The sequence below is a fragment of the Perca fluviatilis genome, chromosome 3 (genome assembly GCF_010015445.1).
Source record: "Perca fluviatilis chromosome 3, GENO_Pfluv_1.0, whole genome shotgun sequence".
Taxonomy (NCBI): Eukaryota; Metazoa; Chordata; class Actinopteri; order Perciformes; family Percidae; genus Perca; species Perca fluviatilis.
Window position 1 is genome coordinate 15,767,904 of NC_053114.1, and position 22,062 is coordinate 15,789,965.

General features: G+C 42.0%; 1 protein-coding gene across 16 annotated transcripts in view; it reads right to left on the minus strand.

Annotated features, from left to right (window-relative positions):
• Positions 1-19,465, minus strand: part of neo1a (neogenin 1a) — a 187,394-nt gene extending 167,929 nt beyond the window's left edge. For 2 of the 16 annotated variants that reach the window (XM_039794911.1, XM_039794921.1), the window contains exon 1: positions 18,709-19,465. In XM_039794911.1, coding sequence (XP_039650845.1) covers positions 18,709-18,799 — 91 coding nt within the window. In that variant the 5' untranslated portion in view covers positions 18,800-19,465. The remainder of the gene's footprint in view (positions 1-18,708) is intronic. The other 14 variants (XM_039794906.1, XM_039794920.1, XM_039794912.1 and 11 more) reach the window with 11 other exon arrangements.
• Positions 19,466-22,062: the final 2,597 nt, after the last annotated feature.

A 22,062-nucleotide genomic window follows, 5' to 3' on the forward strand; every position in this document is an offset into this window, starting at 1 on the left:
ATGCATCCAAGGGCTGATTGAAATTCAAAAGCAAGCCTCGACGCCACAGGCACAGACAGTGATGGGCAGAAGGGGGTGGCAGTTGTGGCTCACTAGGGTCCCATAAAAAACAGATGCTAAATCACTTAACCACTCCTAAATTAGTTGCTTGCGAATCTGCTGGGACGTGGGGACCCAAGCAGTCTGTGGACACAGTGTGAATGTCTAGCGTAGTGCAACAGCTCTTGGTGTGAAGTATAACATACCACTTGAGGCTAAATGGACTACAACAAAAGGGAAGATGGTCTTACTGGAGCACATTTCTTCACATGCCACAATACAAACAAGTCACTGCAAAGCTACATCACATATCATTAGAGTCAAGAAAGGAAATAAAAAAGGAAATGCATGGCCAAACTGACAGTGACATTAGTTGACAAAGCTGCACTCTGAAGGACTACCCAACCTTTCATCACCTGAGCACCAAAAATCAATTTATCGGAAATGAGCGGCTGGTGACTGACGGAGCCACGTGTCCATCTCATTTTCTCAAAGGGGAGGCTTAGCTGCAGGATTTATCGCCACCTCTGATCTCATTTCCTTTTCATATGCCAGTAAATCCCAGGTAAAGCAGACATTTGGGATCATACAGGGAGAGTGGTCAGCCCACTCAGATTGGACTCCTGGAATTAATCTGGGAAAATCCTTAATGCTAACCTGCTTAGTTGTCACTTAATCTAGGGGTAAATAAATATCAATTACACTAAGCACAAAATGTGGGCCAGATAACCACTGATCCCTTTCCCAACAATTAAACCAGAATGGCAATCTGGATACTGGTTCATTGGATTCTTGGTTCATAATTGGTATATATTACCTTAAAACATAGCAGATGCTTATGGAAGGAAAAGCTAATGGCTCTGGGGAGAAAGTGGGCATTACTACAACACGCAAACACATTCAATCGAATTTTGTCTAATGAGTAGTAGGATTGGAAGTAGTAACCTAAATCCCAACTACATAACCAATTTCTCTGAATGCAGGTCAGCTCAAATACCCTAATGCTCTACAGTGAAGGGCAAAACGACTTTCCCCTGGAGGGCTTCTGAGAGTTTAAAAGTGACGCTGTCTGGCTGTGAGTCACACCTGCATTCCACAGAGAAAAATGAGGAGGTTGTAGCCAGGTGAGGACGGCAAATAGTAAACAGGTTGACACTGAGGGCTGCAAGTGGTTTCACACAGCACAGCTCAACAGTGACCGCCCACTCCATTGACGTTTTAGAAAATGCGTATATAGAATAAATGTACAATAAGACGTAAGAGTTCTAAGCCTGGAACCAAGCGTACCCCGCTACGACGCGCGTCAGGACCATAAAACATTTGATTCTGCGACGACAAAAAAATTGAAAACAGAAAGAAGAAAAAAAGGATGAAAAAAAAAAAAAAAAAAAAAAAAGGGTACATAAACGTTCATTGACTTCAGTGGTAGCAGCTTACTGGCTGTTCCCGGGTTCGTGGGTGCAGTAACATTTCCATGGTGACGTCGAGTTCCACTAATAAAAAGACTGTTGCACTTAGGACTGTGGGTGGTGTGGTGTTTCTCAAATGTAACAAAACGTGTTTTTCTTGAAACGAGGTTGATTTCATCCGGTTTTGTGCCTTCTACAGGGGCATAAACCATCGTTTCCCCAATCGTACACAACTCGTAGCTCATGGCAAGTCGACCTTGGATGGTTGAGAACATTATGGCTAACAATCCTTGTGCAGAATATGAATGCAATATGTACTCCCCGGAACTACACTGTTGAGCTCTATACGGCACCACAAAAACACAATATGGGTGACATGTTTGTTTCCTTATGTACTAAGATTTTTCCATCACACTCACTACACACACACACACACACACACACACACACACACACACACACACACACACACACACACACACACACACACACACACACACACACACACACACACACACACACACACACACACACACACACACACACACACACACACACACACACACACACACACACACACACACACACCATCTGCTGCATGTAAGCAATGCAAGCCTGCACTAGGAAGTCATGGATTTGTGAGCTTCACTTTCACACAAACTGGGTCAGATAGGACACGGCCAAAATAGCCCAAGAAAATCTAAAAATTATGCAATGAAATACTGCCTCATTAGCTGCTTTTTTGGACCACACCTACCTTACGCTACCTTTGAGCTATTTTCAACTTTTACCACCCAACCTAGTTTGGTCAATTAGGAACACAATGAGCATCCTGCACACTCCTGTGTGAGTACAGTTCATTTCCTGCCTTTATTGTTACAAGTGCTGGCCTCATTCAAAAGTGGATGAAATGGGTGGTGGGGGGGCGAGGCCCAGACACTATTTACTCAGCAGGGAGAGACATGAGTCCCTGGCTTCCTAATGGCTTCCTGCAATTGTTTCCCTTCAGGAAATCTTATTGATACAGACTACCGCCATTAAGTATCTTTGAATGGGAAGATCACTTTTTGTTCCTTTCACTAACATTTTCAAAGAGGTAGCCCTGTGAGGTGTTAAACCTACCTAAACACTGACTGCAACACAGCTAGCCAAGCGCTATCAAAAAAGCCGTCAAAAAATTCCAAAGCCGTCATATTTACAGGTTATGTGTAGGGGTGGGTATCGTTCAAAAATCTGGTACCATCACCGACACCGTGACCTTGATACCGATTGAGCCACTCGAGCTACTTTTCGTTCCTACAACTGGCTGCGTGGAGTTTTGAAAACTGGAACCGCACTTGCAACCGCTTTACCGGCATTGCGGTGACTCGCCGGGACTTAAACTGCCGAGGCAACGGTTTTGCTGCTCTCCGTCAACACGCAGAGAGAACAGAGGCTCGCGCTTACACACTCTCAGGTACCGGAATTTGGCACCGTTTGATTTAACGTGAATCGGTCCTCGATAGTACCGACGTGATTTTGGTCGGCCCTATGTTACATAGGAAACCGTTGACCTTCTACATCAAACCCATGAACCGCAGGTATGTGTGGGACTAGCAGAAACACATCAAATCCACACTCTCTCCCGGTGTTCCTCTGTCTAGCACGTGAGGAATGTTCTCTGAGCGCTTCACTATCAGCGTTAAGCCAGGAGGGGCTATCCTCTCCTCTCCTCTCCTCTCCTCTCCTCTCCTCTCCTCTCCTCTCCTTTGAAGTCTGTGTGAGAGGGAGGCAAAATGGGAAAGGGGCAGCAATAGTGAGCTGGAGCCAAAAGGCTATAGCTATTGCGAGGTCAGCCAATTTCTTTGTCATCAGAAAATAATTACAGACGTAGCCGGTGCAGGGTCCAAGACACTAGCGTCGCTAGGCATCCTATGCATCGCCCCACGGGGAGCACTTGAACCCCTGACCCCCACCCCCACGGCCGTTTGGGCCAAAAGAGGTGCGTGACATGGCCCTGGCCCAGAGACACTGCCCCGCCAGGCTGGGAATGCAGTGGCACTGTGGGGGGATTGGGAGAAGGACAAAGAATGGGAAGAGGGGCTCCACTGATTCAGGGCTCATTGGGTTAGAGCTTCATTATTAAGTCCCCTGTCACTCTCCAACAAAAAGCACCCCACAGGCAAGCAGTGGCTAATAACCCCCTCCTCCCCTCCCTCCTTTTTATAACTCAAGACCACTTCTGACATCTTCTTTTGAGGAGAAATGAAAGTGTGCAACTTGGTCCCCGGCTTAACAAAAGTATTCACATCTTTAAGCCCAATAAAGTGTTACTTCATGCTGAACGTGGACCGGTGAGAAGTGCCAAAAACCGACTTGAATTAAGCTGCTTTCACACCTGCTTAATTAGATAATGGTGGGTGAATTTTTATTGAGACTTGCTACACTTCACTTCAATATTACACGGCATATGGCACAAACAGACTGCAGGACATATTTGGGGATCTTGCTCTCTCTCTGTGTGTGTGTGTGTGTGTGTGTGTGTGTGTGTGTGTGTGTGTGTGTGTGTGTGTGTGTGTGTGTGTGTGTGTGTTCTTTGAGTGAATTTGTTCAGCAGGTGTCCTGAAAGCTTGAATGACATGCTAAAGCACTCAGGACTAATTTAGACCACGGCAGGTAAATGAAGTATGAAAGCAGAAAGAGCATTTTGCATTATTTCCCCAACCAGTAACTCAAGTGCTCGGATTGTTGGTTGCAGAGAAAAGGTCATAAAAGAACTCCCTGTCCTTTCCCGAGAGACATTTACATATTCACATTCTCAGTAATGGGTCTACCATTGGTTATTATTGCATAGTTTCACTGCCTGTTGTTCATGTTGAAAAGCTAATATTTGATGAGCAGTTTCATTTTGTTGAAAAAAAAAAAAAAAAAAAAAAAAAAATACTGCTGCTGAATCTGGGATCCAAATCCACATGATCATTTCACTGGCTGTTACTTCACTAATTAAGCCAATGTATTTATTTGTTCATAAAAAGGCCAAAGAGTCTAATTCTGTGCATCCACACAATCTGATTATGGCAATCATGCATCTCCCATCCATGAATCCACACTGCACCATTTTTAATTGAATAATCATTCTAGTCTTTTATCGAGCCAAAAGAAGAAAATGGACAAGAAATAAAAAAATACATTATAAATACATTGCTGCTGGTTGCAGCTTCTCAAATGTGAGGATTCATTGCTTTTCTGTTTTAGATCAGAATAAATTGAATATCTGTGGGTTTTGTGCTGTTGGTCATACAAAAGAAGCAAATGGGGCATCTGGGAAATTCCTGACTTTATGGACTAAACGATCAATCAACTCATCAGAAAAAATTAAAGACCGATCAATAATGAAAATAATTGTTGCAGTAGTTGCAGCCCTATTACGTAAAAGGCTAGCCACATAAAAAAAAAAAAAAAAAAAATCAGGCTAGGAAGAAAAACTCAATTACCGTGTGCCCAAACATGCCATGCACCTCATCCTAGCGTGATTGAAAAGGAGGGAATAAACGAACAGACAAGTTCAGCTGTAGTCATTAATGTTCATCTCCCTGTGTTCTTGATGGGACACCTCATTAAGACTCGGTTGGTAGCAGCTGGCTTGCTATCCCACCCCATTACTGCCCCACCATGCCAAAACCTCTGCCATTGGCCCTCCCGGCCCATCCCCCCACTCCAAACACGTCCCTCGTGTCTCATATGACATCTGTGTCTCGAGGTCCTGTGATGGAATGCTGCTCGCCTGCTATTCCTCCAGAAGTGCTCCCTGCTGGCCGCCATCCATTTTGCAGCCATGCCGGTGCTGTGGCTGAGTGACCTGTCACAGGCTGAGAAGTGGGGAGCGAGTGGAGTCAAGGTTCAAGGGACAATGGTTAAGGAATCAGAGGGAATTGATGCAGCTGCCTTCCATCACTGCCCGTTGTGTACACTTCAAGCTGGATGGAAATCCTCACCTCTAGGAGTTTACGGGCCTGCCTCCACCTGCTCGTCCTCCGCCTCCATATCGCACAGAGGACGGTCGGGTCTGCATTTAGACACAGCTCAAGAGATTGTCTGTCCCAGATGCTGCTCTCAGGTTCTGTACAGCTTTATCCAACAGCAATCGAAGCCCAGCTGTGCTGTATGTGTAATTTTGGCAAAGCGCCAAATAAAAGTGAACAAAATGATGGCGCCTACCCGCTGCTAGCACCAGCCTTCTTATATACTGGAATCATAAAGAATCATTTCAGCTTGGATTTAGCAGCAGAAACATCAGTTAATACCAGGAGAATGTTCCAGGGGTCACCATAGAAGGCAGGTGAAATCAAAAGTAAAAACCTGGGAGGTTGACTGGAGAGGCTCCAAAAAAAAAATAATTAATAAATAAAAAAGAAAGGGAACTGGGACACAAGTTGATAGCTACATGACTAGCTACAGAGCCTCCACTGGTCTTAACTGTAAACCCCTAACCGTTTAAACTTAATGGCTGAGGCTCAACCATCCATAATGCTGCTGTGCTTCGCATGCTGAGACATGGAAAAGTACTTTGTTGGATTAAAAAAAAGAAAAAAGAAAAACATAACACCCTCTATTCTTGCTGAAGCATAAACACACTATGCCTCCTATGATTGAAAGTTAAGGAGGTTTCTATAGATTCCTACTACAGAAACCAGACATACCAATGGTTTCCTTGTAAAACAGACCAAGAAAATGTTGAAAAAAAAATAAATAAATAAAAAAACACTTCAAATTGAATCGTTTCTGGCGCTACATACCAAAGTTGAAGCAGCTCATTATCTATTGACAAGACACCATAATTAGAAATCTTGTTTGGAGTTGAACACTGGTAATGAAATGGGTTAAAGTGTGCCATCTAAGAAAGTTTTGTAAAAAAAAATCTGAATAGGGCTTGCCGGTGCGTATTTTCCAATGGAAAAGACATCAGGTTTTATTTTACGTGAATCTTCTAAAAAGAGTGTTTAAACGCTTCAGATGTAAAGTTATTCGCAGTCAAGTGACGTAAAAAAAAAATGCTAACAGGAGGTGATGGCCAGGTAGCAACAAAATGGCGCCATAGATGGCTCGAGTTCTGAAGCGAAGCTTACCCCCTTGGTCGCCACAGCCAGAAGACTAATTTTTTTTTTTTCAAAAGAAGCTGGAGGCAGCAAAAAACAACACCGCTAGCTAAACTATTTTAAAATGGCGGATTTGTTCAGGACACCCCCCGCCTGTCGCTAGCAATGATGACGCAGTGATTAGTGACGATTCTCTCCGACCAAACAGTAGTCTGCAGGTTTTCACCTTGTGGCATCGCCTCGACGGAGGGGATACTAAAAAAAAAAATATTTTCATAATGGAAAACCCCAAAAGGCGAGTAGAGTCGAGCAGGTACCATGTAATGTAAAAACGCCATTATTCTCCACCGGGCGACTGGGTAGCCCACCTGGTAGAGCACGCGCCCACATACAGAGGCTCAGTCCTCGACGCAGCGGCCCCAGGTTCGGGGCCCTTTGCTGCATGTCATTCCCCCTCTCATTTCCAAGTTGTCCCGTCACAAATAAAGGCCTACAATGCCAAAAAATATAGAGGTGTGCGAGATTAAAACGTTACGATATTTTTTTATAAGTTGTCTGGCGATATCAGTACACAAGTGCAGAATTACGTCGCTGCTACCGAGGACCAATTCATAAAGCAATCGGTGCCAAACGTCGGTACGTCAGAGCCCGTAAACGCAAGCTTCTCTGTCCTCTCTGCTTCTTTCACAGAGAGCGGGACTCAACTCCGACACACACACACACACACACACACACACACACACACACGCACACACACACAGCTACAATAACAAAGGTTACAGTGCAGTGTAAGAAATGAATAATTATTTGATTTAATAGGTTGTAGGGACGGGTTTGGGAGGAGGAGAGGGGCGCCGCAGTTATTAGGTCTGAAGAGGTTAGTTATACAGGAAGAGAAGCTATTTGAGGTCGTGATTTTTCCGGACATATTTCATCATCTAAGTCTTCTTTAAAATAGCGTTAAAATCTCGTCTCTCGTTCTCGTGAACCCGATCTCGTGTCTCGTCTCGTGAGCCGAGCGTCTCGTCACATCCCTACAAAAATATATTCTTTGTAGGGCTGGGCGGTATGGAGAAAATCAAATATTGCGATATTTTTGATCAAATACCTCGATATCAACGATATTGTTGACTGTTGGTGCTGTCACAAAATATTTGCACAATGAGATTTTTGATAAATAATCATCAGTAATGTCGATATAATGACTAAGTGGGTAAAGGCAAATAATAGAACAGCTACAACAGGCTGGGAAGTTCAGAAAAAGCCTTTAAAACCAGGAACACTTATGACATTTTATGATATCCAAAATCAAATACGATATCTAGTCTCATATCACGATATCTAATTCTTTGAAATTATTCTCCACCTTGTAGTTTTCAAAGAATGTCATCACATTAGAGAAATAATCTGAATATTGCAATCTTCCTCTAATTGCAGTCTGCAAGTCTGTCAGTAAGCTAACTTGTTTCATATCACAGCCAATATATAATAATTATCAGACTCATCTTCCCAAAAGGCCAAGGACTAGAATCCACATTAGGAAAACGACACTCTGGAGGATAAGGAGTGGAAAATAATCGCACTATAACGCCATAATCACGGTTGTCCAGGTGCTTGGCCACGTAGGAAGTGTAGTAAATTAAACATAAATCACGAGCAATGAAGACCTAGTCTGGCTATCACCAGACCAAGCTCAATCTTTTAAGATTGAACATTAGTCTGGGGAGTCTGCTCTGTATTTTCTACTGCACAAGAGGCGTGATAGTTCAAATGACTCCGTACGCAATTGGATAGTCCTTCAACCAATCAGACCAACGATCAGTTTGACGTAGCTGTGACAGCGGCATCAACGGGTTGCTGCCATGGAGTGCTGCTGCATTGTGGCCGGCTTGTTGAATGTAAAAAAAAGCTGCTTGGTCGCTTCTCTATCGTCATCGTGTTAAACCCGCCAATAGCGCGCCAGGTGGATAAGCCAGTTTGTGATTGGTTCCCGCAAATTTGTAACAGAAGCGGGATAGATAAAAAGGTACAGATTTCCAGCCTGAGCTGCAGGGCGAAATCAAATCGCCAGCAGATCGGGCTGGGTTTACCCAGTCTAATGAAGACCCATTTGGAAGCTCCTGTTTCTAATATTGTAATACAAAAGAAGCCCCAATACCTCACTCATCAACAGTAAAAAAATAAATAAAATAGCACATTTGTACAGTGAATCAAATTTCAAGGCGCTATTAGCATTTTCTAATGCCAAGCAAAAGCTTATTTTGTGTTAGAGCTGTGTATCATTTATATAAAAAGAAAAGCCATCATCTGTCAAGTAAGTGCTGCTGAAAGACCGCATTTATTCAACTGTGAAGGGCCCAAAAAAAAAAAAAAGCTGAATTCCATTACATCATGGCAATGTATAAAAAAAAAAAAAAAAAGCTTAAAGCAGTAATTTCACCATTTCAGCTTCCTCTCCTGACCTCTGTTAGCTTTCGATGAGCTCAGAGTTGAGGAGGAACTGGCTCCAATAACACGGTAAGAAGCCTCTGCAGTCAGCGGAGCCCCATGCCAAAGGGGAGCTCCCAAACGGCACAAAGGAGCCTCTATCTAATGCTGAACTTTTCAAAGAATCATTTCAGCTTGGATTTAGCAGCAGAAACATCAGTTAATACCAGGAGAATGTTCCAGGGGTCACCATAGAAGGCAGGTGAAATCAAAAGTAAAAACCTGGGAGGTTGACTGGAGAGGCTCCAAAAAACAATAAAAAATAAATAAAAAAGAAAGGGAACTGGGACACAAGTTGATAGCTACATGACTAGCTACAGAGCCTCCACTGGTCTTAACTGTAAACCCCTAACCGTTTAAACTTAATGGCTGAGGCTCAACCATCCATAATGCTGCTGTGCTTCGCATGCTGAGACATGGAAAAGTACTTTGTTGGATTAAAAAAAAAAAAAAAAAAAAACATAACACCCTCTATTCTTGCTAAAGCCTAAACACACTATGCCTCCTATGATTGAAAGTTAAGGAGGTTTCTATAGATTCCTACTACAGAAACCAGACATACCAATGGTTTCCTTGTAAAACAGACCAAGAAAATGTTGAAAAAAACAACAACAAAAAAAACACTTCAAATTGAATCGTTTCTGGCGCTACATACCAAAGTTGAAGCAGCTCATTATCTATTGACAAGACACCATAATTAGAAATCTTGTTTGGAGTTGAACACTGGTAATGAAATGGGTTAAAGTGTGCCATCTAAGAAAGTTTTGTAAAAAAAAAAATCTGAATAGGGCTTGCCGGTGCGTATTTTCCAATGGAAAAGACATCAGGTTTTATTTTACGTGAATCTTCTAAAAAATCTTTACCAAAAAGTACATTTTTAGAAACAAAGTTTTTTGACAAACCCCCTCCACAGAAATACCAACCTTTTTGAAATTCACAGCTGCGTGCAAAAGTTGTAATTTTGTCCATAACTAAATAAAGACCATGACAATAAAACTTCAGCCTATAATAAAATAAGCGGTGTGGCAATCAGTGCGTGCTTTCGTCCCTTTATGCTCTTAAAATATGTGCTCGCTGCATAATACTGAATCAATGACACCAAGGCTGCTAGCTGCTACACAGATTAAACTCAAGGCTAAATCAAAATGGTCTAATTTCCACCTTTCTTCTCAGTGAAAGTAGGTAAAGTGGTTGTTTTTTTTGCGCCAGAGAGGGAGTTCAAGTCGGGAAACTCTCTGAACTTTGTTGATAAAACATCTGTTCAACCCCAGATGGGTGGCATACGCCTATGCAAATACCCACCCAAACATATACAACACACACACACACACACACACACACACACACACACACACACACACACACAACATCCCACCATGTCTAAAGCTGCCAAGAACCACAGGCAAGGCACAAGATGATGGCAGCCAGCTCGATCGAGCAGTGCTCACAATCTTCTCTCTGTGACTGACTGCCCCCACACCCTTTCGGCACATGAAAAGTTCCTTTGACTGAATGAAGGCTGAGAGGCGTGTATGTGTACATGGATGATTGATACTTTATGAGTAAGTGTTACCATTTCTCCCACATACACATACTGGTCAACCTAGCACAAGTGATGGGACGGATCCAGGGAAGGTAGACAGTGTTTGATGTTAAAAAAAACAACAACACAAGTTGATTTGGTGAATGGAATAGTTCAGCCCCAGTCAACTTGTACTGCCAGGGCACAGAAGGACACAGGATCCATTCAATTAAAATCTTTTTTTTTTTTTAAATCCTGGGTTAGGAACAACAAGATTCCAATTGCACTATCCATCCTGGACAATTCTAATGAACAAAAAAAATCACTATATTGGTTACGTTGCATTGATTTCCGTTTGCCTTCATTCTCTTTTTATGCACATGCCACTTAACAACTTTCACTACACCATGAACTACACCACAGCAGAGACCTCGTGAGATTAAAAACTTTACGATATTTCTCGTCCAGGTTAATATCCCAGGTTAATATCCCGATAGTACACAAGTGAGACCCGTGGTGTGGTTACAGTTTTCAAAACTTCGCACAGACACCGTTTGCTGCAATATAACATAATAGCCAGATCGCTTCCGACACAGACAGGCTGAGGTTGTAGGACAAGGCAACTTTATTTCTATAGCACCTTTCAGCAACAAGGCAATTAAAAGTGCTTTAAATGAAAAATGAAAGAGCAACTAAAGAACGGTCATAAAAATAAAACCGGCTAAGAATAGAAGTAACAGTGCAGCGTAAAAAATGAATGATGAACAAATAGGTTGTAGGGACGGGTTTTTGAGGAGATAGGGACGCCACAGTTATTAGGTCTGCGGAGGTTAGTTAGTTTTTTTCCCCCCAGTCATATATCATATTTCAGTTTTCTTTAAAATGGTGTTAAAATCTCGTCTCTCGTGTTCGTGAGCCCAGGCTCGTGTCTCGTCTCGTGAGCCGAGCGTCTGGTCGCACCCCTACGCCATAGAGAAGACTTTCAGGTTAATTCATCACACCCTGGACGTCCTCCAAAGAAGACGGCAGAGAATTAATTTTTGTCTGAGAGCTGCAGGATGTTGGACCTCCAGCAGGTGCAGTGCAACCAAATGAAGGTTATTAATCTGTCTTTCAAGTCTCTCTTAATTTACAACAAGTACTGCTGCCAGGAATGAAAGCAGCCACCTTACAATTACATCAAATATACATTACACTAATTATATACTGTGTGTGTGTGTGTATATGTATGTATGTATGTATGTATGTATGTATGTATGTATGTATGTATGTATATATTATATATATATATATATATATATATATAGCTGCTTATCGGTCATTCCAAAGTGCTCCTGCTAGGGTTGGTCCAATGGATGATGTCATCGTTCATCGACGAGAGCGCACTTGGAGAAAGATGCCCGAATATGAATTCATTCATTTAAATGTTGCCTCCCCTCAAAATACAAAAACACAATACAAAGTTAGCCTTGTACTTCAACTCGTAATAAAATGTCAACTGGACCGTGATTTACAAAAACTTAAAAAATAAAACATTTAGACTGTAAAAAGTTTGGGAAACGCTGATTTAGAGGATTTAAAAATTCAAACATTTGGCTTATGGTTTTGTCATTTAATACTTATTTGGTTTATGGTTTATTTTGTTGAACGGTCTAGAATATTGTAGTTAGTTACTGTCATCTTTTCTTGATTTTTGGGTGGTCTGGGTTGGGTGGTGATGACGGAAAGAGGGGATTTGTTCATGTCGCGAGTTGTATGTTTTGTATTTTGTTGAAAATAAATTTAAAAAATAAACAAATTGTTAATCATAAAAAAAAAAGAAGAAGAAAAAAGAAAAGAAATTCAAACATTTAAAAAAAGGCTTGATCTTATTTGAATAGGAAATGTGTGTAATATGCCCCCCAGGGCTGTAAAAACAGTTCAGTGTATAACAGAGCCTTGCACTCATTAGTCCAGGCTCATCTGACAAGCACAGCTTGCATGTGTCATAATCCTATGCAGCTGCCACTACCGACAGGAGACACCGCGACAGGAGCTCGGCAAAACCAAAATAGCTAAAGTTTGAGGAAAGTTTTCAGGGGGAAAAAAGTCCTCACTGTCCTGCTGTGCTTTTCTAACGATTCCTTTGGAAGGGCCACGAAGCTCATTCCTTCAAGGTTTTGCTTGAATGCCAGGCCAGGCGGAAAATACTTCTTTGCTTGCAGTACACTACTGAAATCTAACGTCAATACACACTCACTGCCATTTGCTGCCGTCGTGCTGCAGATATAAAAGGACGTGCACGGAAACACGGTTAGCATGGCTACAGCAGCTTTTCTGTATGCAGTAAAAGGCTGGACAATGCCACGCTGTCCTGAAGATCATGGACCAACTATGACATAAATATTAATGGAACATGTAATGCTGCAAGACTACCACTTGCTACTCAACACAACCTTCACCTACAAGTCTTTCTGGCCGTTTTGTGTGCTGCCCTGGTAAAAGCTTTGCATGGCAGAAAAGGTCAATCATTTGTTTTGGTTTAACACCAATTCTTTATGTATAATGGCAAGCCCGCTGCAATATAACACTACCCACAGTTTAAGAAATGTGTGTGGGAATGTTTAGTCAAAAGGCCCTGTCACAAGATAAGGAATTGAAAAGACAAAAAAAAAAAAGAAAGAAAAAAAAGGAACCATGGAAATTAGTCATGTTTCCAGCTATGTCTCCAGTAAAAGATAACAATGTTGTTGAAGTAACGTCCCTTAGGTTACCATAAAGTCTCACAGGACTCATCAAACAGGGCAGTATGGACAGTTATGTGGTCTCCTGACACTATTCAACTTTTTTCAATTTTTTTTTTTTTGCTTTTATTGTTTTGACATGAAAGGGTCAGCAGATACAAAGAAGACACAAGGCAGCCGGATTGGAAAGGTGCTGCGTCTGGCATGGTTTTAGTCACAGCAGGTGCACCTGAGGCTGAGAGAAGTTGAGCTTTTAACAAGAAAAAAGAAAAAAAAAAGGAGGACACTTGATGTGAGCCGCTTTTTGTGAACCGACCAATCATAACACCGCTTTTATAGTACAGAGAGAACTGATAGTTCGGAACAACACCTATACCCCTTTTGCACCACATTCAATCAAAGTGTTTTCCTGTGTCCAGAGAGCAGGTCCACCCCCCCCCCCCCAGGACATTGAGTACCAGAAGTGTTTTGTTGGAAAAAAATATCAAATAAAAGCCTTTATTCTTTGCCGTGCACATATAAAATGTCCTGGTAGAAGTGACGGAATTGGTGGACCAGGAACTGCAGCTTTATAAAGGTGGAATTTAACATTAAAATAGCATTGCTGGTGAATATAGAATCTCAAGTTAACTTCAACTCAGTGTTTGAATGGCAGAGGAGTTTCCAACATTACCGAATAGGGAAAGAAAAATTGTTTTCTGTGCCTTTCACACCGGTATAAACTAGGGCTGGGCAATATATCGATATTATATCGATATCGTGATATGGGACTAGATATCGTCTTAAGATTTTGGATATCATAATATCGTGATATGACAGAAGTGTTGTCTTTTACTGGTTTTAAGGGCTGTATTACAGTAAAGTGATGTACTTTTCTGTTACCAGACTGTTCTAGCTGTTCGATTATTTGCCTTTTCCCCCCACTTAGACATTATGTCCGCATTACTGATGATTATTTATCTAAAATCTAAGTGGGAAGATATTTTGTGAAAGCACCAATTGTCAACCCTAGAATATCGCCGCAATATCGATATCGAGGTATTTGGTCAAGAATATCGTGATATCCGATTTTCTACCCATCGCCCAGCCCTAGCACCATCAACAATCCCAAAGAGCATAAAAACACAGAAGAACGTTTGGAGAACATACCTGTAACGCTGGGCAATACGGCTTAAATTAATTTCACAATTCCCCCCCCCCCACCAATATCAGTATGTATGAAAATATGGTAAATGTATGCATAATTCACATAAGAGAAACGGATTTTCAGTGCAATGAACATTTTCAAACATACTTCATAAAAAACAAACGATGAATACTTGAAAAGTTATATCCAGGTTAGTCTATATCTTTGACGTTCCACTTCCGGGATTGCTCCGTTGCCGCCAGAAAATCCGCCGGATTTCACTCATTTAGGCCGGATAGCCGTTGCCTTGGGCTTCCTTTGTGTTGGCATTCTAAACTCCGGTGGATGTATGAGGACTATGGTTAACCTTTTCTCAGATCTCTGCAGGGTAAATCCAGACAGCTAGCTAGACCAAATCTGTCCAATCGGAGTTCTCTCTCGCACGACTAAAACTACTTTTAAAACGTACACATGTTCCACCAAAACAAGTTCCTTCCGAGCCTATTTTACAGCGGCGCCGCGGCTTTACTCCGGTGCTTAGCACCGCCCAATACAATTGTGATTGGTTTAAAGAAATGCTAATAAACCAGAGCACGTTTTCCTCCCATCCCCGAATGCTGTGTGGACTAGCCAGACCCTCCTCCAGCGCACTTTGGAGGGGGGTCTGGCAAAGCGAGACTATATCCAGGTAAACCACAACCAACTGCTAAAAAAAACAAAACAACAACGTATAACTGAAGGTAGGTGAAACTTTATACAGATCTTTTATTTATTTTTTTAAGGCCACTGAATGTGCACCAGAATCAGAGGTTGGTATACAGGCTTCAGCGGAGAGACGGGAAAAAGCTGATTTCAGTCGTGTTTCTCTGCAAAGCACAACTAGAAGCAGCTCCGATAGAGGCAATTTCCTCTTAGAAGGAAGGCGAATACAAGTCTCCCTTCGACTCCATGATCCGCTCTGGGTTTTGCAGACCATGACCTTTGGCTTCTCTCCACTCAAAACAGTCCTCCCTTCACTATGACGAGCAACCAACTAGCCAGCCCGGACTAGGTCTCAAATACACAGGGGGCTAACAAAGCCAGTTAGAGAAACCGATTTTAAACGGCATGCTGAACAGCAATCAATAAACAGAGGGAATACTGGATTCAAATGTATGGAGTGTGGAGAGAGAATGAATGTAGATTAAATCTGGTGTACAAGCATTACACCTCCACGCCAACAGCTGATGCGTGAAAGTTAGATCAAACCATGTGCGATTCAAGGCGCGCATTATTTCCACGGTGCCTTGATATAGTTTAACTGCACTCTGTCCACAAAAAAATCCTGCAGTTCAGCCGACACTGTAGGCTTTGAATAACAGAAATATATGAGCAAATCAACAAAAGTGGAGAGCCTTTTTCGGATGAAATAACAGCCAATAGTCGTATTACTTTCCCACAATAGTCAGCTGAAAGCCGGTGATTACACTGACCCCCCCCCCACCCCGACCACACCACTCACCAAAAAGATGCAACAGCAGATGTCATGCCATCTATTCGGAGGATATTGATCTCACTTTCCCCCTGCCAATTACATGTGAAAAACTGCTGTGACAGTTTGGGCAAATGATTTCAATGATTGCTTTCATATTAACCCCCCTCCCCCCCACCCCACAAACACTGGACAAAAACAAGTTGTTATTTTCAACCGTGACCTCGCCCCACACCACCTCTGAAGCGAGGACACAGAGCTTCAACAAAGTGAGCCTCCGCACCAGTGTCCATAGCAAATCAGGAGCATTTTCTTAAACGGGGGGTTCATTAGTGAAACCGATGAATCAAACGCTCAGCCAAGTGTGCAATTATCCGTCTCTCTGTGGATGAAGGTCATTAGGACTTTATGAGCAACTGGGAGTCCATAAATAAATGATCAGTAAACAGCATCCTCGATACGGCAGAGACAGCAGGTGACTCTGCATGACGACCCCCCCCTCTCAGCTCGTCACTCCGTGACGTGGACATGTGGAGAAGATGCAGCTATTTTGAGCTGACTGAAGATGAAGTTGTAGAATTCATCTGTGTAAATGGCTACGAGAGAACCCTTTCACTATACTTTGCATACAGATGACACTGTTAAGTGAGGGCGATAACGGAATTACTCTTGATGTTCAAGATGAATAAGACCCAACTTTAAGCCTTCCTACTTCTCTCTGCCCCCCCCTCATCCACTAACTGGGATGTAGGACCACCAGGGCTTTCCAAACACAACACAAAAAGGTGGTAAATTATGTTCTTAGCAGCAGAGTCCACAGAAGACCTTAAACGCGCCAAAGAAAACAACAGTTGTTTATAAAGTCTGGGGCAACATTGCATCTAAGGTGGTCCGTGAGGAGGATAAAACCCTGGTGAGTGGTCCGTAAGAGCGAGAGAGGGTTGTCAAATGTTTACACATTTCAGCGAGTTATTTGCATTGTCCGCTGGGAGACAATCAGCACACTATTCCCTCCCGGCAGGATTACAGAGATAAGATAGAGCCTAAATGGATTTTACACTCCTCTAAACAGGGAGCAGCCTACAAAAGCCAAACTTTTGGAGCAGTTTTTTTAACGGTGCTAACAACTTGTAAGAGTTACAGAGGAAGTAGTGGTACAAAAAAACAAAGCAGCAGTTAGGCTTAAACTTTTACAGGTTATTCCAGACTGTACCCATTATATCTGTCCCCAAACCAAATGAGACAGAAACTCTTTAAAGTCTGGGCTGCAACTCTGACAGCTTTAAGAAAGATAAGTTCTGACCACAGGCAGGACCTCAAAGAAATGTGTTTTGAATAAACAGATATTTTCAGAGAAGGGGACCCCACAATTAGTAATTTGAGACTCTCTCTGCGTGTGGGTCCCAGTCCAATTCTCTGGAATCAATCAAAGCTCCCAAAGGAACTCCCTGGCCCCCTTAATCTCCTGGTTTTATTACTTTCCAGACAGTCAGCCTGTTTCACCCTACCCCCATTTCTCTCTTTTGTACTGATCTCCAGCAAAGCCAAGGAGGGGCTTTCTCTCTCTCTCTCTCTCGCTTTTTCCTTCCACCACTGCGGAACGCTTTTCATGCAGGAGAGGGTCTTTCATCAGGCTTCACACGCAAGAGAGCCCAACAGCTAGCACAGGCCTGTCACTCCAAGGCCTGCCTTCTATGCACATTCATTCTTCTTAAAATAAACAACCAGGTTTCAAAAGGCACATGGACATTTTTTTTTTTTTGACACACAACTATATTGCATATCACGAGAAAAACTGGGCCATGTTGCACAAGAGTCAGTTATATTCACAATTTTCCAGACCACATGCTACTGTGTTTGATAGCATCCAACAACTTAAATGATAAAGATGTGACTCTGTCACGATGGGGTATGTGATATGTGCTGGAGCTGTGCACTCCAATGACTGCTGGAAAGACATTATTTTTTTTTTTCCCCCCTTTCTCTGCCATTTAGGCAATCATGGCCTGGGAGTGCTTAGCCTGCCACAGATTGTGGGGAGTTATGCTTAAAACATACAGACTCAAATCAATAGCCTACATCTAATATCTGCGCAATATCTCACTACACAATATGCCACCAGTTGGAATAAGACAAGAGGCTGCAGTGCAGTGCCCTCACTTCAAAACAATTAACAGAAGCAAATGAATTGGGGTCTGTTTATCCATCAGCTCAACATATATTGACGCCCAGGTAATGAGATGTCTGCTGGACTGATGATGCTGGCGTGGGCTATTACCTGACAGTGAGCACTTAATGACTCTTTGTATTTTTTCACATTCAAGTTCCTGCCATCCTTTTGCATTTCCATGACCGCAGAGCCATTCAAACAGGTAGACGGACGGTCTTAATTCATTCAAACAAAAGGTGTTATTTGGCCTTTCAAATCCAAATGCACATTAATTCAAATAAACAACTAGGCTATATACAGCATGTCTACGAATCACTGGAAAGAAACAGAAATGTAGCAGCAGTTCTGCCTCACTGTGCAGACATTGAGACAAAAGGACGGAGTGGAAAAGCGTGTTGCTATACTGCTTTAAAACATGGCTGGTCTAGGAGTAAATAGTGTGCCTGTTATGGAAAAGTAGCCTACTTTTAAAGCTGCGTTTAAATGGTGAAAAGAGTTAGCAGAAACCCAAACACAGATGAATTAGCTAACGGTTACCTAGCTCCACGTCTGGTTTTCAAAGCCAACAGCTTGCATTTGTTTTATTTCAACTCCGTGATACAACGTCGGTAAGTTTGTTGAAACGAGGCGCAAAGAAGCAGACATACCGCAGAACAACTATAGCAGTGTATTATTAAGGCATTTACCTTTGTCGACATGCTTTGCCGCGGCGGTCTCCGTGTAGAGAAAGGTGAGACAGAGGAGAGAGAGGAGCGACAGAGCTCCCCGCTCGGCCATCACTTTTCACAAATAAATCTTTGCAGGCTTCAGGAACCCCGGAGAAGCTTTATTTAAAAAAAAAAGAAGAAAAAAAGAAAGAAAAAAAAAAAAAGAAATCCTTAAAATCCCCGGCCACCTCCTGCAAATGCACAAGCGGACAAAAAAAAAGTTCAAAGTCCTAAAATGTGCAGAAACATCCGGAGCCAGGTACTTTTAAAACCGACCGGATGAAACATGTAGCTGGGAAGAGAGAGCCGCAGGTTAGAGAGACTGTTTTCTCAACTTGGTCGAGGCAGAGGTCGGAGGAAAAAAAAAAAACACCGAAATCAATCCATTGCCACGGAGGCGCAGCACAAGGACAAAAAGATTTGCAGGCGACTGAGCACCGAACCGGCGACTTTACTACCCCGTTATATGTCAAGCGCCGAAAAGACCAGAAAGAGCTCAGTTGGAGAAAAGATAAGATCCCGGCCAGAAGGAGAAATCTCCGCCGCGGCCAGCTCACTGTTCACGGACGGGACGTAAGAGAGCAGCGTGTTGAGAAGGCAGGGCTGGATCTCCACCGGCTCCCCGGAAAACAGGGTGTGGAGTCACACGGAAGTTTGGATCCTGGCCGCCTCTGTGCTCAGGCAAAATCTAAAATATGGTTTGGGATTTCAGTCCAAACACAACGCCTCATTTTTACACCACAGGTGTCCTAAAACTATGCGGAAATGTAACATCTTTTAGGCTACAGCATTAATAAGAAGCTAATACAGACGTAAGGCCCAAAACACAGAGTTCTTTCTCATTCAAAGCTCAATTACACGATATATTTGATAATAACATTGAGTTAAATAACTCTGTTTAACTTTTGGTTCGTTACTAATTAGCCCAGTCTTATAATACATCTATGGCCCAAACATAAGAACACCAAAGTTGAGCTCCTTTCAGCTTGTGTTAGTTTACATAGCCTAATAGACTAGTTGGTCTTGTTTTACTCATCACTTAGCCTACACTGTTTAATATCATGGACCTATAAATGTTGCCCAGCAAAATGTTGAACTGTGAAGAAATATTTGTCTTGCCTGTTAAATTGAAATGAGAAATCAGACTGCAGGGTGTGTTTGCTTATGTTGCTGTTTCTATTAGATCTGTAAGAGGACAGCTGTTTGCAGTTAAGTGATAACAAACTTGACAAACTATTGCTAAAGGCTCATTGCTGTAGAATTTTTCTGCCAAACAGCTTACTCTTTTTTGCATTGTGGCCTAGAAACTATTGGCTTTTACCCACAAACGTACCTTAAACTAATCTGTCCTATGTCTACAATAATAATGCCATGGTTGGCTGACTCAAAATGTTCTGTCAATATAAAAGCTGAATTAAAATTTCACAAAAAACATAAATGATAGCTATACTTACTATACTCCTGAACTGTTGCATTATTACTTACACTTACTTTTTTTAAATCTTTGAATATTACTGTAGCCCATAGTGTATGTTGTAAATCTGAGCCATGCAAGCTGATGACAGACTATGTTTAGCAAATAAAAATATGGATGGACTACATGTAGTTCCTCAAGGGGACATATACTGAGATTCAGAAAAAAATAACATGATCTTAATTCATGCAACAATCCTCTTCATCCTAGTAGTTGTAAGTTCAATAGCCGTGAATCTAGTGAAGCACAGTCTCTTATAGCATAATCATGTGATACAGCTCTCTTACAGTAGACCCAGAGCAAGTAGTGATGCAGTCATACATCCATGCCCATTGCAGTTGTCCTCACAAGTAGTTTATACATGGCCCAAATAATAGGAAAATGTGTTCCTGTTTAGATTCATGTTCACAGAAATCCAAACAGATGCAGAGGTCAACATCTGTAACATGACTCCAAAAGATAATGTCACATGGTGGCTGGAAATCAGAAGATAAGATTAAGTCCTTTCAGTTTCAGATCAAGTTGCTTAAAATAATCCTGGGGGTGGTGTGTCTTGTTATAGGACAGGGGATGAATGAGGGGATAAAGTTAATATCCTTGTTTTTTTAGGGTAGCGGACTGGAAGAGTATTCAACCAATTTAAAAGATCTCACATCTGTATCACTCCCCTTTAAAACAAAAAATAAAGCTTCTGTGTTTGTTAGTATGATTGTGTGACGTTATAGTTAAATGGAGCAGAATCACAAAAGCAAAGAAAAGAAGTGCTGTGTTCTCCTTCAGTATGTGACTAGTCTTTAGGGAGTAGGGGAAAGGCAATGGTTGTCTGTTTGGAAACAAGTTATATGCCAACACTGCTGTATCACCCAAAAAACACAGTCTTTCACTCATAAAAATTAGATTAGATTCAACTTTATTGTCATTGTGCAGTGTACAAGTACAAAGACAGCAAAATGCAGTTTGTGTTCAAGGAGAAGTGCAAAAAAAACAGAAAAGTGCAATGCAATATACATTGGAACAGCTCCCCCCACTGGTTTGAGTAACTCATGGCATATTAATCATGAACATTTCCCCCCCATGGGCATGACAGAGCCTTTTTTGTTTGGTATATCTGTGGCTGCCCTGGACCTGTTCTCATTTGAACTGGTAAACTATTCACTCTCAATTAATGATACTTTCTTTCAGGTTCACTGATTGCATGGTGTGCCTCAAGGCTCACCTCTTGGGCCAACCATTTTTCTTCTTCATACCTTCGTCATATTATTCTCAGCTCTTTTCATTATGTTACAAAGTCTTATGCCTTGGTTAAACTAAATTATTCCAGTGAATTGTGATTATTATAACTCTTTAGCTGCTATCAAGGACTAGAGATCTGAGAAATTACTTCAACCCTGTTCATACAAACGTATATCCTTGTTATTGAGCCCTGAACACATCTCAAGGAAATTAGGACACAGCACTTCACAGTTCACAGGACTGCGGAGGAGAACACATGAATGATTTAATGTGTCATCTGTAAATACTGCCATGCTTCCTTATGGGCAATAGGGGGCAGACATGCTAACTATGTCTGAGTGAATGAATAAATACAACATAAATCAAAGTACTTATAAACAAATTATTATTTACTGCATGCATATGAGTAGTCTGACATTGCCAGGCCTTCCTCCACAGGGCTGTGGAGGAGGGTCTGGCGAGTCCACACAGCATTCGGGATGGGAGCAAAATCTGCTCTGGTTTATTGGCATTTCTTTAAACCAATCACAATCGTGCGCCGCACGGAGCGTCTCTGCAAAATAGCCTCGGGAAGGAACTTGTTTTGGTGGAACATGTGTACGTTCAAAAGTTGTTTTAGTCATGCA